Source organism: Amaranthus tricolor, chromosome 17, assembly GCF_026212465.1.
Source record: "Amaranthus tricolor cultivar Red isolate AtriRed21 chromosome 17, ASM2621246v1, whole genome shotgun sequence".
NCBI lineage: Eukaryota > Viridiplantae > Streptophyta > Magnoliopsida > Caryophyllales > Amaranthaceae > Amaranthus > Amaranthus tricolor.
Genome location: NC_080063.1, coordinates 7,685,722 through 7,706,854, shown reverse-complemented (window position 1 = coordinate 7,706,854; position 21,133 = coordinate 7,685,722). Strand labels below are relative to the sequence as shown.

General features: G+C 32.8%; 2 protein-coding genes across 2 annotated transcripts; one reads left to right on the top strand and one right to left on the bottom strand.

Annotated features, from left to right (window-relative positions):
- Positions 1 to 452: 452 nt before the first annotated feature.
- On the bottom strand, positions 453 to 12,475 carry LOC130804503 (granule-bound starch synthase 2, chloroplastic/amyloplastic-like). The gene is made up of 8 exons (XM_057668960.1): positions 11,933 to 12,475; positions 8,841 to 9,483; positions 7,812 to 7,876; positions 7,425 to 7,502; positions 7,235 to 7,345; positions 6,626 to 6,670; positions 2,792 to 2,965; positions 453 to 2,024 (listed from the first exon to the last, which is right to left on the bottom strand). The coding sequence occupies exons 1-8, from the start codon at positions 12,269 to 12,271 to the stop codon at positions 1,068 to 1,070; spliced, it is 2,412 nt and encodes an 803-aa protein (XP_057524943.1). The 5' UTR covers positions 12,272 to 12,475; the 3' UTR covers positions 453 to 1,067.
- A 3,073-nt stretch (positions 12,476 to 15,548) lies between these two features.
- LOC130804502 (LOB domain-containing protein 20) lies at positions 15,549 to 18,323 on the top strand. The gene is made up of 2 exons (XM_057668959.1): positions 15,549 to 16,028; positions 17,853 to 18,323. Exons 1-2 carry the CDS (start codon positions 15,657 to 15,659, stop codon positions 18,198 to 18,200), a joined length of 720 nt encoding a protein of 239 aa, XP_057524942.1. The 5' UTR covers positions 15,549 to 15,656; the 3' UTR covers positions 18,201 to 18,323.
- The last annotated feature ends 2,810 nt before the right edge of the window (positions 18,324 to 21,133 follow it).

Sequence of the window (21,133 nt, the reverse complement as noted above, 5' to 3'; positions counted from 1 at the left end):
TGTTTGATCCTTTCTCACCTAAAGTCATGATTTTGCCTCCGAGGGTTGTAGGTCTTGATGGATGAGCTAATAGGGTGAGTTATTTTTTGATTAGGTTGAGAAATCAAAGGTGGGGTATTCGATTTCCTAGTCACGAGTTTGTTGTCTAAAACCATGGTATTTTGTTTGAGGTTACGAGTATGTTTAAAATGTTCAACATAAACGACATCAAACTGTTTCATTTGGAGTTCTAATTGTAGTTGTAAGAGCAAATTCTTAGAAGAATTTTGTAAGCTGTTTGAATTACCCTTTGGTCTCATTAACGAGGTTATGGCCTGCAAAGTGAATAAACATAAGGCTACTAGTTTTTCATGGAATGTCATTTAACGTTTAAGTGAAGTAGAGATAAAGAGTGAATTGAATGCTCCACCATCGTTGGTTGTTGTTAATACAAAAAGGCTACTTGCCCGGAGTTGCGATAAAGAATACTTCATTTGTTTCATCAAATTTGCTATATTTACTGTTCCATTAAATTTGCTATATTTACTATACAAAAGTTACTCACTTTAAAATACAAATGTTGCAATTCAATGGAATGGTAGAGTATTCATATTGCAATTGCATTGACAACTGACATCCATTGGTGACTGCACATCTACCTTTATGATACGATTGACTTAAAGCATTGTGATCAAGTCGTGGGGAAGCAAAACAATCTAGTTTTCCCTTTTACAATGTCTCCGCGCAAAATATTATTAGGCAGCAAAGTGCCATTCATCGACATTCTATAAGTTGTTATTCAAAGGATAACGATGAAAACAACTCAAAAGAACGAGCACGATTGACTGTATAATGTTCTATATAGTGATATTATTCTTCCACAAAACGCTCCTTGCATTTGTTGCTTGACGCCGCTATCATGTACAATTTTAAAGTGTCACCGAATGAGATTACACTCAAAGCAGCAATCAGAGAAATGCAAGAAGCTCACATCTTGACTTCAACCTATTTACTTAACAGACCCATATTCAAGTTCCTTCTTATAGTAGAATGAATAGACTTTTGCGCCAACTTAGTGTAATGGTAGATCACCATTGGTACTTCGCAGCAACGAGGACTTCCTCATAAAGCTCCGCAGCATGGTCCCAACTAAGATCTTGTGTCATTCCGCGTATTTGGAGGCCTACCCAACTATCCTTGTACTGATGGTAAGTCAATAAACAGTTCCCTAAAGCATTAATCAGACGATTTGCTTCAGCTCGGTCGAATGTCCAACCAAGGCCTGTGTTATTATATGGATCAAAAGGTTGGACAGTATCTCTCAGTCCACCAACAGCATGAACAACTGGAACAGTACCATAATTCATCGCATATAGTTGGTTAAGCCCACAAGGCTCAAATTTTGAAGGCATGAGCAAAATATCGGCTCCAGCTGTGATCCGATGTGCTGTCTTCACAGAAAACCCAACCCATCCCCTTATTTTATCCGGGTATTGACTCTCAAACTGCCGGAGCATCTGTTCAAGGTCGGGCCTCCCAGTACCTAACATGACTAATTGCACATCTTGGCCGCTTAACCAGGGAATTGATTCTGCAATGATGTCAACACCTTTCTGACCATCTAGCCTCCCAATGAAACCAATCAATGGAACGTCCGATCGAACAGGCAAACCAAGTTCCTTCTGCAAAGCCTCCTTGCACTGTGCTTTTCCGGGTTTAAGTGTCTCGAGTGAATAGTTGGTGTAACCATCAGATTGTAAATGAACATCTAACTGTGGGTTCCATTCCGTCACATCAATCCCATTCACTATCCCTTTCAATTTCCAATCATTCTGGTTAATGATCTCATGTAAACCCCAACCACCCTCCTGTGTTTTCAACTCCCAGGCATATCCATGACTAACAGTCAAAATACGATCCGCAGCCTTCAGACCAGCAGCAAAGATATTAAAATGCTCCCCACCAACAGGATCATACAGCTTGAAGTAGTCAATATAGTGTGAAGGAAGGTCCACATAAGAGAAGTCATCTACTGGACCCCGGCCCTGACAAGTATCAATTGGTTGATAATTCAAAAAATCTTGACACACAAAACTAGATTAATCAAACAGCATTTGTTACTGCCCATGAGCAGACAACGCTCTCATGGGCCAATATTTCAACTATAGAAAGATTGTACACCTTCATTCACCCTATATTGAAAAGACATGATACAAGATTACTAAACCAGACAAGCTGATATATTTATCCAAATCAAGGGTTAATCGGAAACAACTTTGTTATTACAAGGGTATAGTTGCAGACATCCAAATCACCAAACTCTGCCTATTCACTTGGCTCTGGTGGTAATCGCGTGATGTATATGACATTTAACCAATACCTCACAAAAAGACAAAGTCTAAGTTTCCATAAAAGAAGAAAACGCTTAGGATGAAAAAGTTGTATTTTTTTGAAGAAAAAAGATGGGTAGCTAAAGCATCCCCAAAAGTGAAAAGACAAGTTTATAAAGGGGACAAACTAGATGCCATAGGCTTCATCATATTTGAAAAAATAACAGTATATAATGCCTGGAAAAGACCAGCAAGAATTAAATTGGTGTATAAGCCATACCCAGATCTCGACTTTTTATATCTTGCCTTATAGAAATCACCCTCACACATGATACATGTCTGTGATAAGTGTTTTTAGGTGAGATTTTTACTGATTTAGATGAATATAAGACAGTCTCCAGCTAAAAGCTGTTAACAGCGTATTTACCAAGAAATACCATGCAATTAATTACAACGCTAAGCTCAATAACTTAGCAGGGTACCTGATGTGCTATATTGTGGATAACAAGCACTGATCGTGTGTACTTCATCAGTCCATTGTCCCGATAGTATGCCTTCAAATACACAGGGAGCAGTGCAGTATGCCAATCATTAGCAATGAAAACTAAATTTCCATCGCCGTAGCACACACCTCCACAAGGAACATGCCAAGGAACCTGGAAAGAACAAACACTAATCAAGCTTATGTTTGGTACAGTTATAAGAGGGCAGGGAATGCAAAGAATAATATAGAAAGAGAGGAAAAAAATAGTATTGCAAAAGCAAGTATATAGGAATTTCCAAAAGGACTACACAAATTGTTCGAATTTCGATGGTAGGATCGTAGAATCGTGTTCTAATTCTACCACCCAAATTTTTATCCAATTAGGATCACAAGATCCTAGGAACATTAGAATTGTATTTAAGATTCAGATCGTTCACTTGTTTTTGGATAGTAAAATGGTAGGATCTTGTACGGATCGGGATCTTAATAGTGTTAAAACAAGGAGGAGGCAAAAGGGGGTTTCTCCGGGTTTTTCCCGAATATAATAAATATCCATAATGACACCATCAAATATCATAAATAAATAAATAATGGTTAGACTAGTGGTAAAATTAATAATTATAATCAGGAGGTCACAAGTTCAAAGTTCAAACCTTTGTCCCCCACTCTTTCTACCTCAATTTAAAGTCTAAAATAATGGACTTTGCCGCTTCAACTTTTGACCAAAATTTTGCCAATGATCCTAATCACATTTAAAATTCTTCTAACAATTGCAATGTGGTAAGTTGTTCAATTAGCAAAAGAAATGCAACTCAAATGCCTTTCTCCGAGCAACCGAAACATAAGAAGCCATCACATCCAAAGCTAATTAGCATATTAGTAGTATGACTACCTTATCTTTAATTTAATTATATTTTAGTATTTATATTTATCTTTCGAGTTGGTATTTCTAATCTTATTCATTATTATATCAATGCTCATCAATCGCACGAACGTTCTCACAAACCTCAAAATGTTTGAAAAATTCAATTTGCATTCAACTCAATCACCAAAAACAATCTAAGTTATTTAAAGAGAGGCATAAGACATAATTCTCAAATTAGCTACAGCAAAAAATAAAAACATATATTACTTAAAGAATTGCCAAAGAACCCTAAGCAAAAGACAGTAGAGTTTCTATCCATGAAGACATTCTCCTTCCATTATTCACCATTGATCTTGCTAAGACATGTTTCTTAAAATGAAATAACACACAATATGGAAACAATGTTTTTATCTACCAAAATACGATATAATGGTTTATATTGAAGGTTGCACAAAGCGGTAATCTATACACCAAAATAAGGACATTTATCTTCCTAAAACTACACGTCCAGAATCATCTCATGTGTGTGAATTTACTAACCAAAATCAGCAATCTAGCTTCCGATTCATAGTGCAAACATGGTTAATTGTGATATAGTGATGTAGATGATATTTTGTACCACGTTCCAAAGTGGAACAAAGATATGCAAACTTTCCTAAAATCAAAGCAATATAAGGTATGGATGAAATCTCTTGATTTAAAATTGTGGTGTGCGCCAAAATGATGCACTTAGGGAGGTAGATTAGCAGCTTCGTATCGCATCCTCCATAGATGGGATGTATGAGTATGAATTTAGCGAGTAGTGAGTGGATCTAAGCATGAAAAACCAAGTAGGTGGTGGGTATGATAGCTTACATGCTTAATACATGCCCAATGCACCCTATACTTGTTCCACTTAACCCAATACCCAATCACCATTTCCAGAATTTCCCACTTCGTACTCACAATATATTAATGTATAATATATATCATTCATATAATATTAGCGAATTTTTTTCATAAAAATATATTAAAATTTCTGAATTTATGGGTGGGGATGGGGCGGTTATAAGACGTGTATGGTCGTGATAGATATACCTAATCAACTAATCCATGAGGTTGGGTTTGTATACGTATCCATGTGGGCAGGCGTAGGTATGAAATATACCCTAGTAAAGGGATGGATGGTGGGTAAGTAGTGGGTATGGACATTTTAGGAGAATATAAGTATAAAAGAAAGGGTACTGCAACGTTCGTCCAGTTTTCCATCCCTAGATGCAATTAAACTTATGGTTGTGAGAGTAAAAGGGAACTTGCCCATGATATGGAGTGTGGACCCAATCAACCCAAGTGTCACCTCTTAGTATCAAATGTAAGACAAAGCTCATTAGGAAAAAAAGTTACCTCACCTATCTACAACAATATATATCGATCAAATTGTCAAGATTTTGTACAGGTGTGAAAAAAATGATAAATAAGAGTCAATTTGAGATATCCTAAATTGGTTAAAAAAAAAAAGGAAAAATTACCCAGAATAATCTAACCTTTTATTGATTTTCCCACAATAATCTCAACTATTGATTAACCATGAATAATCCCAAGTATAAGATCATCTAACCTGTAGCATTGTTAGTACTGTTTTAACTTGCTATTGTAAATCATTTTACCATTGAAAACACCATCTTCCTAATCTCTTTTGGTTCTCCATTAAAACCAGTACATAGAGTTTAAAATCACTTTTTGCCCATGTATTTTCTCTCTCTTATCTTTTGATAAACAACCTATGTCTCTCTACAATCATGAAAGGCAAAACTTCTTCCCATTAAAATCTGATAATAATCTCTTCCATGTTCATGTCCATTAATTTTCTTATAGTCAATTAAAAAATTAACTTAATACTTTTTGGATTTTAAGTCACTATTGAAAGCCAACATTCATTTTACTCTCATTGATGGATGAGTACAAATCAGTAGCAGGCATGTCCCCAACAAGTGAGAAACTAAAATAAAATTTAGTCTTTAGTTTGTAATTGAGCTTGCCTCGATCAAATTTTGCGATGAAAAGACAAAATATCTAAATAGAGTTATAAAAACCTTTCAATACCAATTATGCTGAGAATTAAAATGTGTTTATTCACCATGGAGCTTTAGAAGATTAAACATCTCTTTCATCTACGTTTCAATCTTCCTCTCTCCATTCTATTTTTATTTTTTTTGCTGAACGACCACTACATCATCCACATTCTGGCAATGCAAACCATATGCTGACCCATGCCCACCTTAGCAACATTCTTGGGAGCAATTGCAACCTTGCTTCATCAAATTTAAAGCTTGGATCTTTAATTGAGATGGTGAAAGATGAAGTCAGAATTGTACAGAGTTTATGTGGGCGGATGATGGAAAAGATTAGCTAAGAGATAAGTAAATGTAACTTATTTTTTTTAATTATATGAAATTTACTTTAATGTAGAAACAAATGGAGAAAAAAGATTTAATATTTGTTTGCCGGTTACAGGTAACTCAACACTATTACTAGACAACTAATCCAATACTTGAGTTTATTTATGGTTAATTAATACTTGGGATTATTGTAGGGAAATCATGAAAAGGTTGGATCATTCTTAGCAATTTTTCCAAAAAAAAAAGCTATTGTTGTAGAGGTCAATTTGAGATATCCTAGATGGCTGCTTTCAGCATTATTTTAGAACGAGCTATGTAGAAGAGACCGTAGCATACTAATGTAGTTAGATAGCTGAACTTTCCAGGGATCTATTATCCCTATAATGTACTACTGAAGTTTCCTCATTAATAAAAAACGGTTAATGATAGAGACGAGAGCAAAATTAGGCCCTTCATATATCTATGCTAGATTCACTTTGACTTCTTTCCGTAAATTTTAGCTTTAGCTTGGAGGTACGTACTACGTATCCCTAATTTACAACCAAAACAAATAAGAGAGAAGTGCAAAGTCCAGGTCTAGAAATTATACCTCAACTGCCGCCTTGCAAAACAGAATCATACGTTTCAAGATGTCCTGCCGAAACATGAAAAACCCTTAGTTTTTATCTGTTTTCAAAATTGAAGAATATCAGGAATATAATTAAAAGAGAAATCACAGAAGGAATTCAATCCTAAATATGGGAGACAATTACCTGTATTCAAATGATTAGAAAACAACTAAAGAAAGTATAAGTTTCAAACACACATCAAGTTCCATATCTAAGTAGTCCTCATATTTTCTGCATTTATGAACATTCTTGTGCATTAAAAAAAACAGCATGAGTCAGATGAATGATAGACAAATGCCATGAATCATATATGGGAGATGTCACTCTAAAGTATTATGTCCTCTGGTCTGAAACAGACTGAAAATTATAGGCCCTATAAATTTTTTTCAAGCTTCAAAGTAAAACCTTCTGATGATGTCTCTGTCCGATACATCATAAAAAATATTGTATACAATCATGTATACATCAGCGAGCAGCAGAATCGATGTGCAACTGAAGTAGAAGACTTAATTTCATCACTTGGAAAGCTTGCCAATATATATCAGACAACTGAAAGAAATTATAGTGCAAAACAGAAAAACTTTGTATACCAGTCTACTTCCTCCATATATATCGTTCCCAAGATGGCGAAACATTGGGGTGTCAATGAATACAAAATCCACACCATCAATATATGTTTGGAAATATGATACTTCCATATCCTGTAACAAGAATGCTGAATTTAGTTCAAACATAGCAGCTAAATGATGAATATTCCAGGATGAAATTTGAATTATTTACCTGGCCATGTACTTTGTATCTTTTCCTTTCACCTGTATCTTGACAATCAGCATAATCACCATATCGAGGTATGACAACCTGGCAGATTGAATTTATATAAAACAGCAACTTTAACAAAGTAGCTCAGCAAGAATAAACATCTAAAGAAATATCCAGGAGAATTGTACTTTTTCAATGAAAAAAATAGAAGGAACACAATGAAAAAATGAAATGAAAAGCCCCAAACGATAGAATGCACAATGTTTATAGCTCACAGCCTCACACAATCATCCTGATGTACAGAAAAATCCCTTTGCTAGTTGTGTACAGTCTAACTCTAGAAAGATATTGAAAGATTCTCGCGCAAATCACAAAATACTTTATACAAAAAGAGCGCATTTGTCTTACCATTACACGATGCCCGCGGCGAGCCAAAGCTTTAGGCAAGGCCCCAGCAACATCTCCAAGCCCACCTATAAAAACTCATAGCAATTAATTTAATTGACCAAGAAAATAAAATAAATAAACAAAAGAACAATGTAGAGGCCAACGTGCATGATATCATCTGTATCAGTGTATTGCAACTATAATCTAAAGGAGAGTAAAAATTTAATGTAACTTGTTCTTATTGATAGATGCATCAGCGCATGGATTTGTTTCTAAAACAAGAATACTCAATGATTGGAACAAAAGTCCACAACATTAAGTTTGATGGTTTATTATTCATCTTTTCTTATATGCATGCCAAATTTTCTAGAATAATATGTTTGGGTTTGGGTGTGATGTAGTGCATTTTATCTTCCAGTTATGACAGATGTCAACCTTCGCAACATAAAGGTCACTTAAAAAGGAGACTGATAATATTCTGAATAAGAATAACACGCAAACGCATTATAGAAACAACAAACAACATGGTGAATATGGTTTTCTTCATTTACCGCAAATTCAGCTTTGCTTTCCAAATATATCGATGTTGAGAACATAGCATTTAGAGACTTGTGATTTTCTCGTTCACATGTAGTGTAATTAGAAATAAGAAAATATAACTATCATAGTGATTGCCCTCACTCATTTTACACTGGAAAGTTAACAGGTTTGTGTCTGAAATTGTTGAGCTCTTCATCATTGAAGATGCCAGACAACTGAATCATCCGTAGCAGCTTTAGAATATAACTGGCAGATTTTGGGGTCACAAAAAATGGAAATGACATCAAACAGAATGTCCCATTCAAAACTCCATATTAAGGTGTCTTCACCACCAAGTTCTTGGTTTTTTAGAATAATTCTCAATACTTCCTCATGATTCTAGGGTTACAGGTAAAAGCGGTTTCAAAAGTGATGAAGTGTCATGACCACCTAGGGTTACAGGTAAAAGTGGTTTCAAAACTCCATAATGTAGTGGTACTCTAAGAAAAAGTCGTTCATGGAAATATAAACCTGTTTTACACCATGGTGCACATTCGGCAGCAACCAAGATTACATTCATCACATTTGCTCCAGCAAGAGGTGGAAGCTTCTCATGTTGACGCGCAGGATCATTCACCTGCTCATTCCGCTCCATGAAGGATGATTCTGCCAATTGTTTATTCTTTTCATTGTTTATACTAGAAGATTTGTAAGTACTTAATGCAAAACCTGGCAGCATAGTCTTTTCATCTTTTCCTTTTGATGTATCTACACTATTAGCATTTTTTTCACGTGAAAAACTTCTTGTGGTTTCCCTTTCCTTTTTTCCAACGAGGCTTCCATTTGATATATTTGAGTCCTTCTTTGTAGTTAAGACTTCTTTGACCACAGAGGACTCAAGATTAGGCATTTTCAATGGAGATTTATCTTGTTCATTTCTCCCTACATTTGAATTTACAGGACCTTGTAGCTGGTCTTTCTCAACCTTGCTAGAAATTGAATCATCTTTTCTAGCAGAACTTGTACTACTGTCATACTCCTTTTTAAAAGTTGTCTTAGTTGCACCACGAGCAACATTTGGAGAAGAGTTGTCACCATCTTTAGTAGATGGCTCATCATCAGGGTTGATCATACTACTTTTGATTGATGAAATCAGTTTCTTCCTTTCAGCAATCTAAAAACAAAAGTCATCAAATTCATCTGATAAGCAAACCAGTGCAAAAAGGAAATCTCTTTCAACAAAATGCTTACTAAGGTCTACGTCCTCAAAATGCTTACTAAGATAAGAAAGCATGAAGGCATTTCAACACTTTATGTAATATTAAAACAAGGTGACATGTACAAACAAACATATATTTTTTGGTCGAAGCTCAAGCCATATGCATCCACTTTAGGACATAATCACATAAAACTCTAGTAGCCTAATACCTTAATCAATTAATGTTACCAATGTATCACATATCAACAACATTTCATTACCCCAATGCAATGGTTCCCACAAGAGGCGTTCAATGGAGCGGGTAGACCCAACGGGTCAAGGGTCAAATTACTTTCAAATGGGTCATTAACGGGACAGGTAACTATCAGGCTTTGATGTAAGGGTCAGGCCAGGTTGCATCATTATTGGCTTGGTTGCCATAACTATTCTCACTTTTTTTTATTTTATTATATGACATTATTATATATATAGGCGGGTCGACCCAACGAACTACCAAATCAGACTTTAAAATCATTGGATGAACTTTTTTAAATGGATCGAGGTGGATCAAGTCAAAACGGGCTTGGACCCGCCCGACCCATTTAAAATTTTGACCTAATCTTGCCCAACCCTATTTAAAGCTCTAATTCTCACCTAGTCTATTTGAGGGGTTGGATGTAACCTTAACTTCGTTCGTGATAAATTTCATAAGACTGAGAATTCACACATAAACTCTTCTTTTTACTTCAAACACCAAATATTTCTTCTTGGTACTATAGCTAAGATTGAATTTTAAAATCATAATGGCCATCTAAGAATCAGTTGTCCACCTTTTTTTCTTCTTGTACCACGTGTGAGTAAAGGAGAATGATGGGTAAATCAAAGATAGTGTAAAACTTTGTGAGATCCACAAGAAAAACCATCTCCATCTTTACAAGGGTTTACAGAAGCAACAGACTTCTCATCATATAGTTGTATTGGGTAATTGTAGTTCAGTCGTAGGTTTGTGTGCTTTCTCCGTCTTGATATAAGTCACCTTCCACTAACACATGATTTTATTTTCAAAATATTGTATGTTTTCCATTTAAAGACAAGAAAAGTTGTGCTCTTCGTTTGATTATCTTTATAAAGAGAGACAAAATTAAGATGCAACAAAACAAAGGATGAAAAAGATCTCTCAAACTAGCAATGAGTAAAAGTACAAAAATTTGAACTCTTTAAGTGCGAAAAATACTTTGAATGTTGAAGCCCCCAAATTAAAACGATTAGTGCATATGCACAATGTGGGAAAAAAATGTGTCATTAGAATAGGAGAAAAAAGACACTAGCATCTTTGCTTGACGCATCGAAGAAATTCAAAATGGCGAAAAGTAGTAGCGCATCAATTTATCACTGCACCACAGTCATTTTCCTCACTCACCCTCTTTATTTACCTCATCTCACATGTTATCCTCCAATCAAATACTTACTCCCTCTTTGGTTTTCTCGAATCCCCATGTGTCCGCCCATCATCCATTATCCTCATAAAACCAACATAAGGAGTTAAGGAAAGTCTCTTCGGGACGAAGGAGTGAAATTAAAAACAAGCAGTCAAAGCCAGGGAAATAAGTTTTAAACTCCGCGTATAATGTTAATTCACAACAAAAAAAAGTTGTTCAAAGAAACGAATTGACACTAAAAAGATAATCAAGAAATTCCATTAAAAGCTAAAGCAACTTACAACCATCTAGCTATATTTCGTGATTCTAATCCTACATCAAACTGAATCATCAAATGCTCACTATCCTGTGAAAATCATCTTAAACACCAATTGACTCTGACTAATCATGCTAGGAGAATTAAGTTGCTAATGAGTGTAAATTAGTTCTAACCACTAACCTTAGTTTGATCAAAGTTTATTGGGGTCTTTCTGCATGATTAAACTAGTAAGTTGCTAATTGTCAATTGTAACCTGCTCTTGTAAATTGGTAGGGTTTTGGCCCCTTCCAAAGCATGCTAGGAGAATTAGTAAGTTGCTAATGAGTGTAAATTAGTTTTAGACGTCTAGCCACTTACCTTCATTCTCAAATCCCCATCACACAACAATGTCAAATTCTTAGTCCCAAAAGATTAGGATCGGCAAAATGAACCAACAGATGAGTTGTCCTCGTAGATTATTCTTCTCCATTAGTTTCGATTTCCTACCATCTGAACAATAAAATTAAACTCCATTTCCCTAATCTCATAATTTTTTGGGGCACAAAACCAAATGCAGAAATACACAATTCATCCACAATCAAACATTCATCATAATCAAGCTACATAAAATAGGATGCGGAAACACTGCAAATTAGCTGAATAGCAAAAAAAAGACCTATTGCGAGCAGTTGAACTTGAAATCAGCTGAAACAGAAACAAATACAGAAGCTAATGCCTAACCATTTACCTGTTTAAGAAGCTCTTTCTGCATAGCTAAAACCTTACTGCTCTTGTCAATGGTAGCCTGAATAGCATCTTCAGCTTCTCTGTTATCTTCACTTTCACTTGACTCATTTTCAGTTGCCTTCAAAGAAGTATTTCTCCACGAATCAATTCTTCTAGAACCACTCACTAATTTTACACAGCACAAAGATGATAGCGTATTACTATTATGGTCCATAAATTTAAGAAAACTACCACAATCTAAAGGCTTTCTGCGTTGATTTGAAAGGGGATTAGATCCACTTGATGTATGAAGTGAACACCTTGTTTCAATCATAAAAGGAAGTGAATTTAGAGACGCCATTTTTATGCTTGATGAAATGCTTGAATCAGAGTGACCTAAACCAAAAAATATTGAATTCCAAGTGAATTTGCTACTTGACTGGAACAAAGTGAAGGGAAGTAAAAAAGTTTTGAGACTTGAAAATGGTGGAAACCAACGAAATTCGCGGCTGAAGATGAACGAAAAAACTTGGTTGAATTGAGAAACAAAATATACTCGTGCTCACGTATCTCTATCTTCCTTTTTAGTCTTTTTTTATTCATTTTCATTTAAAAAAAAATAATTTTAGTCTATTTTTTTTTATTTTGTTTTAATTTTTTTTATATGTTTAATTATATGTTTCAATTTTCTTTTGAAAATATTATCATGTTTTTAATGTAAAATTTTTTTGTTGCAACTAAAAGAGATAAAAAGAGTAGTAATTGTTGTTGATGTATGTTTGATTTTCTAATATTTGTCAGTAATGAGTTGTTTATCTAGTGAGTAAATGAAGCAATGTCTAAAGGGCAAAAATATACACGTTATTTTTTTTTTTCAATAAAATAGCTTCAATTACAAACAAAGTAAATCTTAAAGAAAAATGGTAAATAAAAATAGAAAAATATATTATATTACCAAGTGCTTAATGCAAAATGTATAGACAAGTTGAAAAGGTATTAATGTACCGATGAGAATTATAAAAAAATAAAATTATGGAGTAATATAAATAACAATAAAATAATTTTAAAGGGGGGCCAAAAACAGATGGAGTATATAATAGAAGGGCCCACCGCGTTTGGGGATCATGAAAAACCTGGGATTTTTAAGGTTCACATATTTCAAGAATAAAAAGATGCATTGATTTTTTAAGGTAAAAAAAATATATATATACTCCACATTCGTCGTGATAGTCTCTTGTAGGCCCTTGATTGGAAATGGAACCAACTTGATTCTTAATTTAGACCATTGATGATCGGCTTGGATAAAGCTTGCAAAAGCTAATTTGAATAGTTTTAGATTTTTTTGGTAAATAAATAATGCAGACGTAGCTGATTTTAAATTTAAAAACGTTTTAATAAAAATTAATTGATTCATAACAACAAGCTTTTTTAACCAAGTAATAAACTAAACACTAGCATAAGATGGTTTAACCACCAAATATTTTATTTATGTCAAAATAAGCTAAACATGTCCAGTAAACTATTTGGCTAAAAACATAAGAGTATTTAACTACATAAGTTTCCATTTCGTTATTTATCGATAGATAAAATTTTAATGTTAGATTCTATGTTCCTTAAAAATTGATGTGAGTCTCTAATTCTAAGGTACACTACTGCATTAATTGAGATTCGGTTATTCAAATCTTGCGGACCAATTTAATGAGTATATAAGTTATAATAGGGTTGAAAAGGGACTAAACATGATGAGAAAGAAAATTAGAGAGTTAGCTCTTTTGCCAAATCTAAACGTAAAATAAAGCCATGCTCTAATTGACGTTATTTATCAACAAATTTTTGAATTCTCTGTTTTTTGAGCATTTTATGAGCCATCATGATCATACATGACCAGACAAGACGACAATCAGAAAAGACATAACAAGACAATACAAGGATAAAGGATAAAAATATAAACCAGGAAATATAAAAAATCATAAAGGTCCAAATAATAAACAAGGCAAAGATAACTATCGATGGTCTAGGACTCGACAACAGTATCTCCAACTAGTTTTGTAACTAGTCATGTCCTCTAAGAAGTGCAACTCCTTCATGTCATTTTTAACTTGCTCCTCCTAATACGTTTTTTTAGGTGTACCGCAACTTTGCTTCCCATCAACGATGATTTTCTCCACTCTTCCCACAGGCGCGTCGGTTGTCTTTTTATGCACATGTTCAAACCATCTTAATTTACTATCACACATGTTTGCAAAGATAGGTGCAACTCCTAACTTCTCTCTCAAAACCTGATTTTTGTTATCTAAATCATCTTGGTTTCTCCACGCTTCCGCCGTAATATTTACCTCTTAATCTATTTGGATTCGTCTATCACACAACATCCTAGTGGTTGCTCTCTATTCAAGCCATCCAATTTGAACTGGATGCATACATCTTAACCAATTTCTCCATTACTCTAGATTATTGATCCTAAATATTTCAATTTTGTCGTTTGCGCAACAACATTTTCTCCGATGGTTACTATAATTTCTCCCACTTATCTTCCCCGCTAAAATTGCATTTTTGCACGACTTATTTATAGTTGTTTTGCTTCTATGGTTTCCCTTCAATTTCTAGTCTTGCATTGATTTGTTCGCTAACTAGTATCCGCTATGAATAGCGATTCAAGGAACACTTTTACGAATAGATTTTAACAATTCATCAAGTATCATAGTGAATTGGATAAGGCTTATGGCCAATCCCTGATGCAAACCAACTTCTATCGTAAATGGCTTAACTTGCAGCTTTTTAGAGATGAGTAGTTGATGAAGAAGATGAATTAAATCACCATTTGTTAGGGATGGGATGAATAGTATTTCATCGAAAAAAACGAAGTTGGGGAGGGGGTGGCTGGGTTTTTTTGGGTGGTTAGGACATGGGAAGGGAATAGGGAAGGTGGCTGGATTTTTCTGGGGCAAGAGAAAAAGAAGAGTGGTAATTTATCAAGTTTTTTCTTTTTTTTTTTTTCATTATCATTTTTGATTAAAAAAGCTTTTTAAAAAATTATTCAGTTATTCAGGTAATGAGTAAAAATATCCAATAAAAAACTACCCCTAAAGTTCAACCCGTCGATTAATATTTGCAAAGTTCGGTCTATTAATATGAAAAGAGGCAAAATTGAGCCCAACCAAAACCATTTTTCCTAAAGTGTTAATTTCAAAATTCATATGAACTTTAAAAATGTAACAAAACCAAATAAAAAATAAATTTATTTAATAAATTTTATAATAAAACATACCATATAAATGTGTAATTGGTAAGGTCAAGTTACCATCATCTCCCACACGCCACGGGAAGCACAAATCTTGTGCCTACCTCAACAAGGCTTATTACCTCATTTCAACACAACGTTAGTTGATACAATCGTAGCTAGCTACCCAATTAATATCTTAAATTATAAATATCATATATAATTCACACCAAAATCAAGTTTTTGTATTTTAAAAATAAAATAAACCCTTCTCACCCCCTTTGCACGTGATTTTCACACTAAAAATGACTACTAACACTCTTTTCAACCCCCCATAATTTACCAAACCCAACTTATATCATTTTCCTTATTAATTAGTACCTCATAATCCTATTCATGAAACAAACGTGGACCTCTTTCCCCTTATAAACACCTTCCTTCCCAAAACCTTAATCCATCAACCCTTTCATTTCGTTCGCTTTAATTAATCATCGACTTATACTTTTAGTTGAGCTGATTTCTTCACATGTCAGACAATTATGGAGACAATAGCCGGCAACGAAAAGATGGCCTTGGAAAACGAGCCTTTTCTAAATCGGGTGAACAGGTGGGGCCGTTAGTAGTAGGAGCTATAGCTCCTTGTGGGGCTTGCAAGTTCCTAAGGCGGAAATGTACTAGCGGGTGCATATTTGCACCTCATTTTGGGTCGGACCAAGGGGCAGCCCGCTTTGCGGCTATTCATAAAGTGTTTGGCGCTAGTAACGTGTCCAAATTGTTGCTACATATTCCTATGAACCGGAGACATGACGCGGTACTCACTATCTCATATGAGGCTCAAGCGAGGCTTTCCGACCCGGTTTATGGTTGTGTATCTACCATTCTTGCCTTACAACAACAGGTGATTTGATTCTTCCTACAAGCTTAGTTTTACGTAAAATAACTACATGTACGTTGGACTTTTTTTTCATTTCTTTTTACTTGTAACACTTTAACTTAAAAATAATTGAAAAAGAGTGAAGAGATTAAATAAGACTTCATAAATTAATATAATTACCTGTTACGTCAAAATTGCTATATTTTAATGTTTCATCCGTTCATTTGAAAATTACTTTATTTCCTGTTTTAAAGAATAACTCGTTTCACTATGAGACGGACTCATATAGTTAGTTTATTTTTTAATTGATCACTTTAAAATCGTAGATGATCACTTTAACACACTAAATATACATGAGTTGAGTTAGCTCAATAAAAATGATTTCACCATAAAACCTTCTTATTTACGAATTTGTGTTAAAAAATAACATAGTATCTTTCATCAACTTTCATTTAAATGTATGTTTCAACTATTTGTCTTTTATCATCCTTAAAACCAAACATCAATCAATTATCTAACAGAAAAATAGTACTTATGGCAAACTAATTAAGTGAAACACATGGATTACTTATTAAAACGATTTATTAGGTGACTTCCTTATTGTTTAATTACTTTAAATTTTGAGAGCTTTGATAATTATTAAGTTGAATATTATATTGTTATAACTAATTTAAAAGATTATTATTATATAAAAATATTTTTCCGACAATTAATTAATATTATTTTATAACATGAATTATAATATAATTTAAGATATTAATAATCAATGAAAATGAAAATGCAAACAAAAAATAAAGACATACGTTCTACAATGTTGATACTATTGCATCAATGAATGCTATTTTGGGAAAGGCACAAGCAACCCAAGTCAAAAAAAAAAATTTAAAAAAAAAAAAAAAATATATTTTGTATGGATAAGTACAATAAGATGTCTACATTTCAGAATTCCAAACAACATGATCTATTCAAAGATTTACTTTGATCATGCTTTTTTCTAATTAACTGCTAATAATCCTCATGGCTCGAATGAAAAAACAAACGGTAAATTTTATGCAGTAGTAGCAAATGTTTACAGCCTAACCTAGAATTATGCCTCCCATAGTTCAATCAACAAATTGAACTTTTTTCGTATGACATGTGTAATGTTTTCTTATTAGGTTTTTTCACATTAAAATCTTTAAGTTAAAAGTATAGATGCAATATACGCACATTTTTATACTTGACAATAAAATATTTCACTGGATGTGATGAAGTGAGTGAGATTTAAACTCATGTTGTCACATTAGATGTCGTTACGGTTTGCACCTGTTTTCCTAAGCTTTTATCACAGTTTCACGCCATCATTTTAGTCGAGACCCAATATATTTTTAGTCAATTTTTGTATTCTTAACCATTTTTTATCATAGCCTTATTATCGATATATTGGTCTTTTTATAAGAATATGCTCTCTCCGTTTTCATATGTTCTTACGTCAAACTTTGATTATGATTTCTCATCGATCTATATGGAAAAACATATTCATGTTCGATCTTGATAGATTCGTCTAAATATATATTTTCTAAATATCAACTTTTTAGAATTTTTAAAGACTCACAATTAAAATTATTTGACTTTTAAGTTTGCATTGGGAATCCGCGCAAAAAATGAATATGAAGAAGAAATAAAAACAGATGGAGTAGTTTCTTATAATATAAAAAATTAGTATATGTTTTCGGGTATAAATTGATGATAAAATACATTTTTAAAATAATTTTTGGTCCAACCTGAACTCAATTCGAAAATAATTCCCTAAAAAGTGACCCGACTCAAAACTCGTTCAACTGACCGTAATAAGTACTATATTTGCAGGTAGCAAGCATACAAGCAGAGTTAACAATGGTACAGAACCAAGTAGTAAGTAGCCGTATGGCAATCGCTAATGCTCTTCAAAACTCTCAACAACAACAACAAATAAGCAATGATGGTTATGAAGTAGTCATGCATCATCCTCAACATCATCATCATCATCATCAACATCATCTTCTTAATACAACACCTGACTTCACTGCTGTTGCCGACACTTCTACACCTTTGTCTTCACATAGTCTTGACCTTTTATGTCTTTCTCGACCATCTTATCATGATCATGATCATGATGAAAATGATGATGATATCACCCCTACCCACATTGCATTTGCCAATCACCTCTTACATTAGTTCATTTATCGTCCTTAGCAGGGCATGCTTGTATTTGTAGTAAATTTTTAAACGAGATAAAAAAAAAGAATATAGTGGTATGAAAAAGACGATGCCGATTGATAAGGAGATTATTATTTTATTTTGAAGACATGTTTTTTAGCCAGTTATTTTGATTAATTTTCTTCTTTTTGTTATTATGATAAGTATTGTGATTAATTTTTCAAATGCAAAGTCCAATTTAATAGAAATTAAACTAAACGAAAATGTTATCGTAGTTAATTTTTCAAGAGTTGAGTGTTATTTTGTAGAAAAAAATTTGGGATTTATATTAGAGGCATTTATGACTTTTATCAAAACTTAATGGAAACTAGACGTTTTTACCTTCATAATATTACTGTAGTTAATTTTCCAAGACATGAGTGCTATTTTGTAGAAAAAAAATTTAAGAATTGCTATCACTCGCCTTTTGCCATAATTAATGTTTACCATATAGAATATTCCTTAAAAGTATCACTTATAACTTTAGTGATCACTTATATAAATTTGAAATCACTAATTATAACATTAAAGAGGTTAATTATTCACTTATATTCTTAAATTGATATAACTACAAAGTGATTACTAATTAAATAATGAAATAATTATATAAATTTATCTCATAATTATTGGTAAAACAGTTTCATACAAGACTTGTTAATTAGTTCAAATTCTCATTTATGACCAATTCATCGGAGGACACTTTTTAAAAGGTAGATATCAATTAGTACTAAACCCCCCGTGACTACTAACACTCTTTTCAACCCCCCATAATTTACCAAACCCAACTTATAGCATTTTCCTTATTAATTGAATGATTTGCCTAAACGAAGTTAAAAAAAAAAAAAAATTTACTATGGTGCTCATTTAAAAATATTTTTCAAAATGATGTTTATATTACTAAGCTATTCTAATTTTGGTTTGGAGTCTTCGTAGAATTAGAAAAGAAAACAATACATTCTCTAGTCCTCATTAAATTATTTTCTAAAATAGTTTGTATAGAGAAAAGAAATTTAATCAATATATCTTATTTTGATTTGGAAACTTTAAACTTAAAAATGAGACCAACAAAGTAATTGGTATAAACATCATATAACATGTGATACTTAAAATTAATTATAATACAATAATATAGATACACAATCGCAACAAAAGATTAAAAGTTAGCTTTCTCCTTTAGATATGTTTAAAATAACATATAATTAAATGAGTTAAGAGAATTTAAAAAAATAGTTAGGATTGCATAAATAAAATATTTAGGACGACGTTAAGTAGTTTTCTAATTTAAATAATTCCAATTATTTTTCTATTATAATAATCGGGAGCATTTTGAAAAGATGCAAAAAAAATTAAGTCTTATGAGAAGGATACACCAATTGTAAGGATAGTTTTGAATTGACCAATACTAAGAATTATTTTGAATTGACTAGACATAGTTAAAATTGTTATTAACAAATTTTTTTAAAAAAAATAAGTCAACATCAAACAATAATATTATATCCAAATGTTCATTATAGCTTTTCTTCTTTAGTTTTTACTGTTAGTTTACTTAAATCGATCCAAGCCTCAAATGCATCAAGTATTTGTAGCTAGCTATAAGAATATAAAAAGAAGTGATTTTACTTTTTTCATCGCAAATTAAAGATACTTTCAAATATTCTTCAATCTCTCAAAAAAAAATATTTCTACAATTGTTTACATTGTGGTTTGGAAGTTCCAAACCAAAAATAAAGTAGCTTAGTGTTAAACCTCACCTACATGAACACTACTTAGAGAAATTTTTTTAAAGAACACCAAAGTAAAAATTTTTTTCTTTATTAACACTATATAGGCAAATCGTTCTTATTAATTAGTACCTTATAATCCTATTAACCTTGTGCAACTTGGAATTGGAGATGAACAATTTTGAGGATTAACCATTGAAAATCCTTTCATATTACAAAGATAAAGATGGGAAGAATTGATTACTCATTTAATTACCTTCTCTAAAGTTTAGTTACCCATTTAATCCCAAGAATTGATTTCCAAGAATAGATACTTTATAGGGGCCTTTTTGTTACACCCGAATTTCCTCCCTTCCTTTATGATTTTTGGTTTCGTTTAAGGGGTTGGAAATAAAAATTAAAACCGTAAAGGATGGGAGGAAATTCGGATAATACATAAAAGAAAAGGAAAAGAATTCAAATAAATGTTAAATATTAACTTTAAAAAGGTGAGTGGAAATTTCGGCAGCATTTCTTCTAAAAAGCGAACATGTGGTAGAGCACTTAACAAAATAAAAACATTAAACTAATCTAAGGCATTTAAGGTTTTGGTTTCTTTAAGGAGTCTGAAATTCAGGGGTGTTACACTTTTAATACTGAATTTCTACTTTGAAATTTTGGGCCCTGGGCAATTGCCCTTTGGGCCTACAATCAGAGCCGGCCCTGAACCTTAATAATCACCTACAAACTTGAAGTGACTAATTATAACATTGAAATGACTAATTATAACCTTAAAGTGATTACTTATAACCTTGAACTGATTATTTACATTTTAAAGTGACCAATTATAATATTAAAGTGATCACTAATTAGAAAATGAAATAATTATATGAACTTTTTTCACGATAAATGATCTCATATAAAACTTATTGAGTAGTCTAAATTCCCATTTGAGACATTTTCATTATAAGACACTCTTAAAAAGGTGGATATTATGAAGTATATAAATCATTTGTCCTTCGGATTTTCTTTTGGTTTTGCGTTTGACAAATTCTCAAATTAGATAGTTTTACAATAAGACTATTTTTGTTAGGCAGACCTAATGTATCTTGATAGTATCAAAGTGATCCCTTAGAAGAACATTAAACATACTTACAATCATATTAAAGTTTTCAATTCATTATTTATAATCCTAAAATAATCACTTACGAT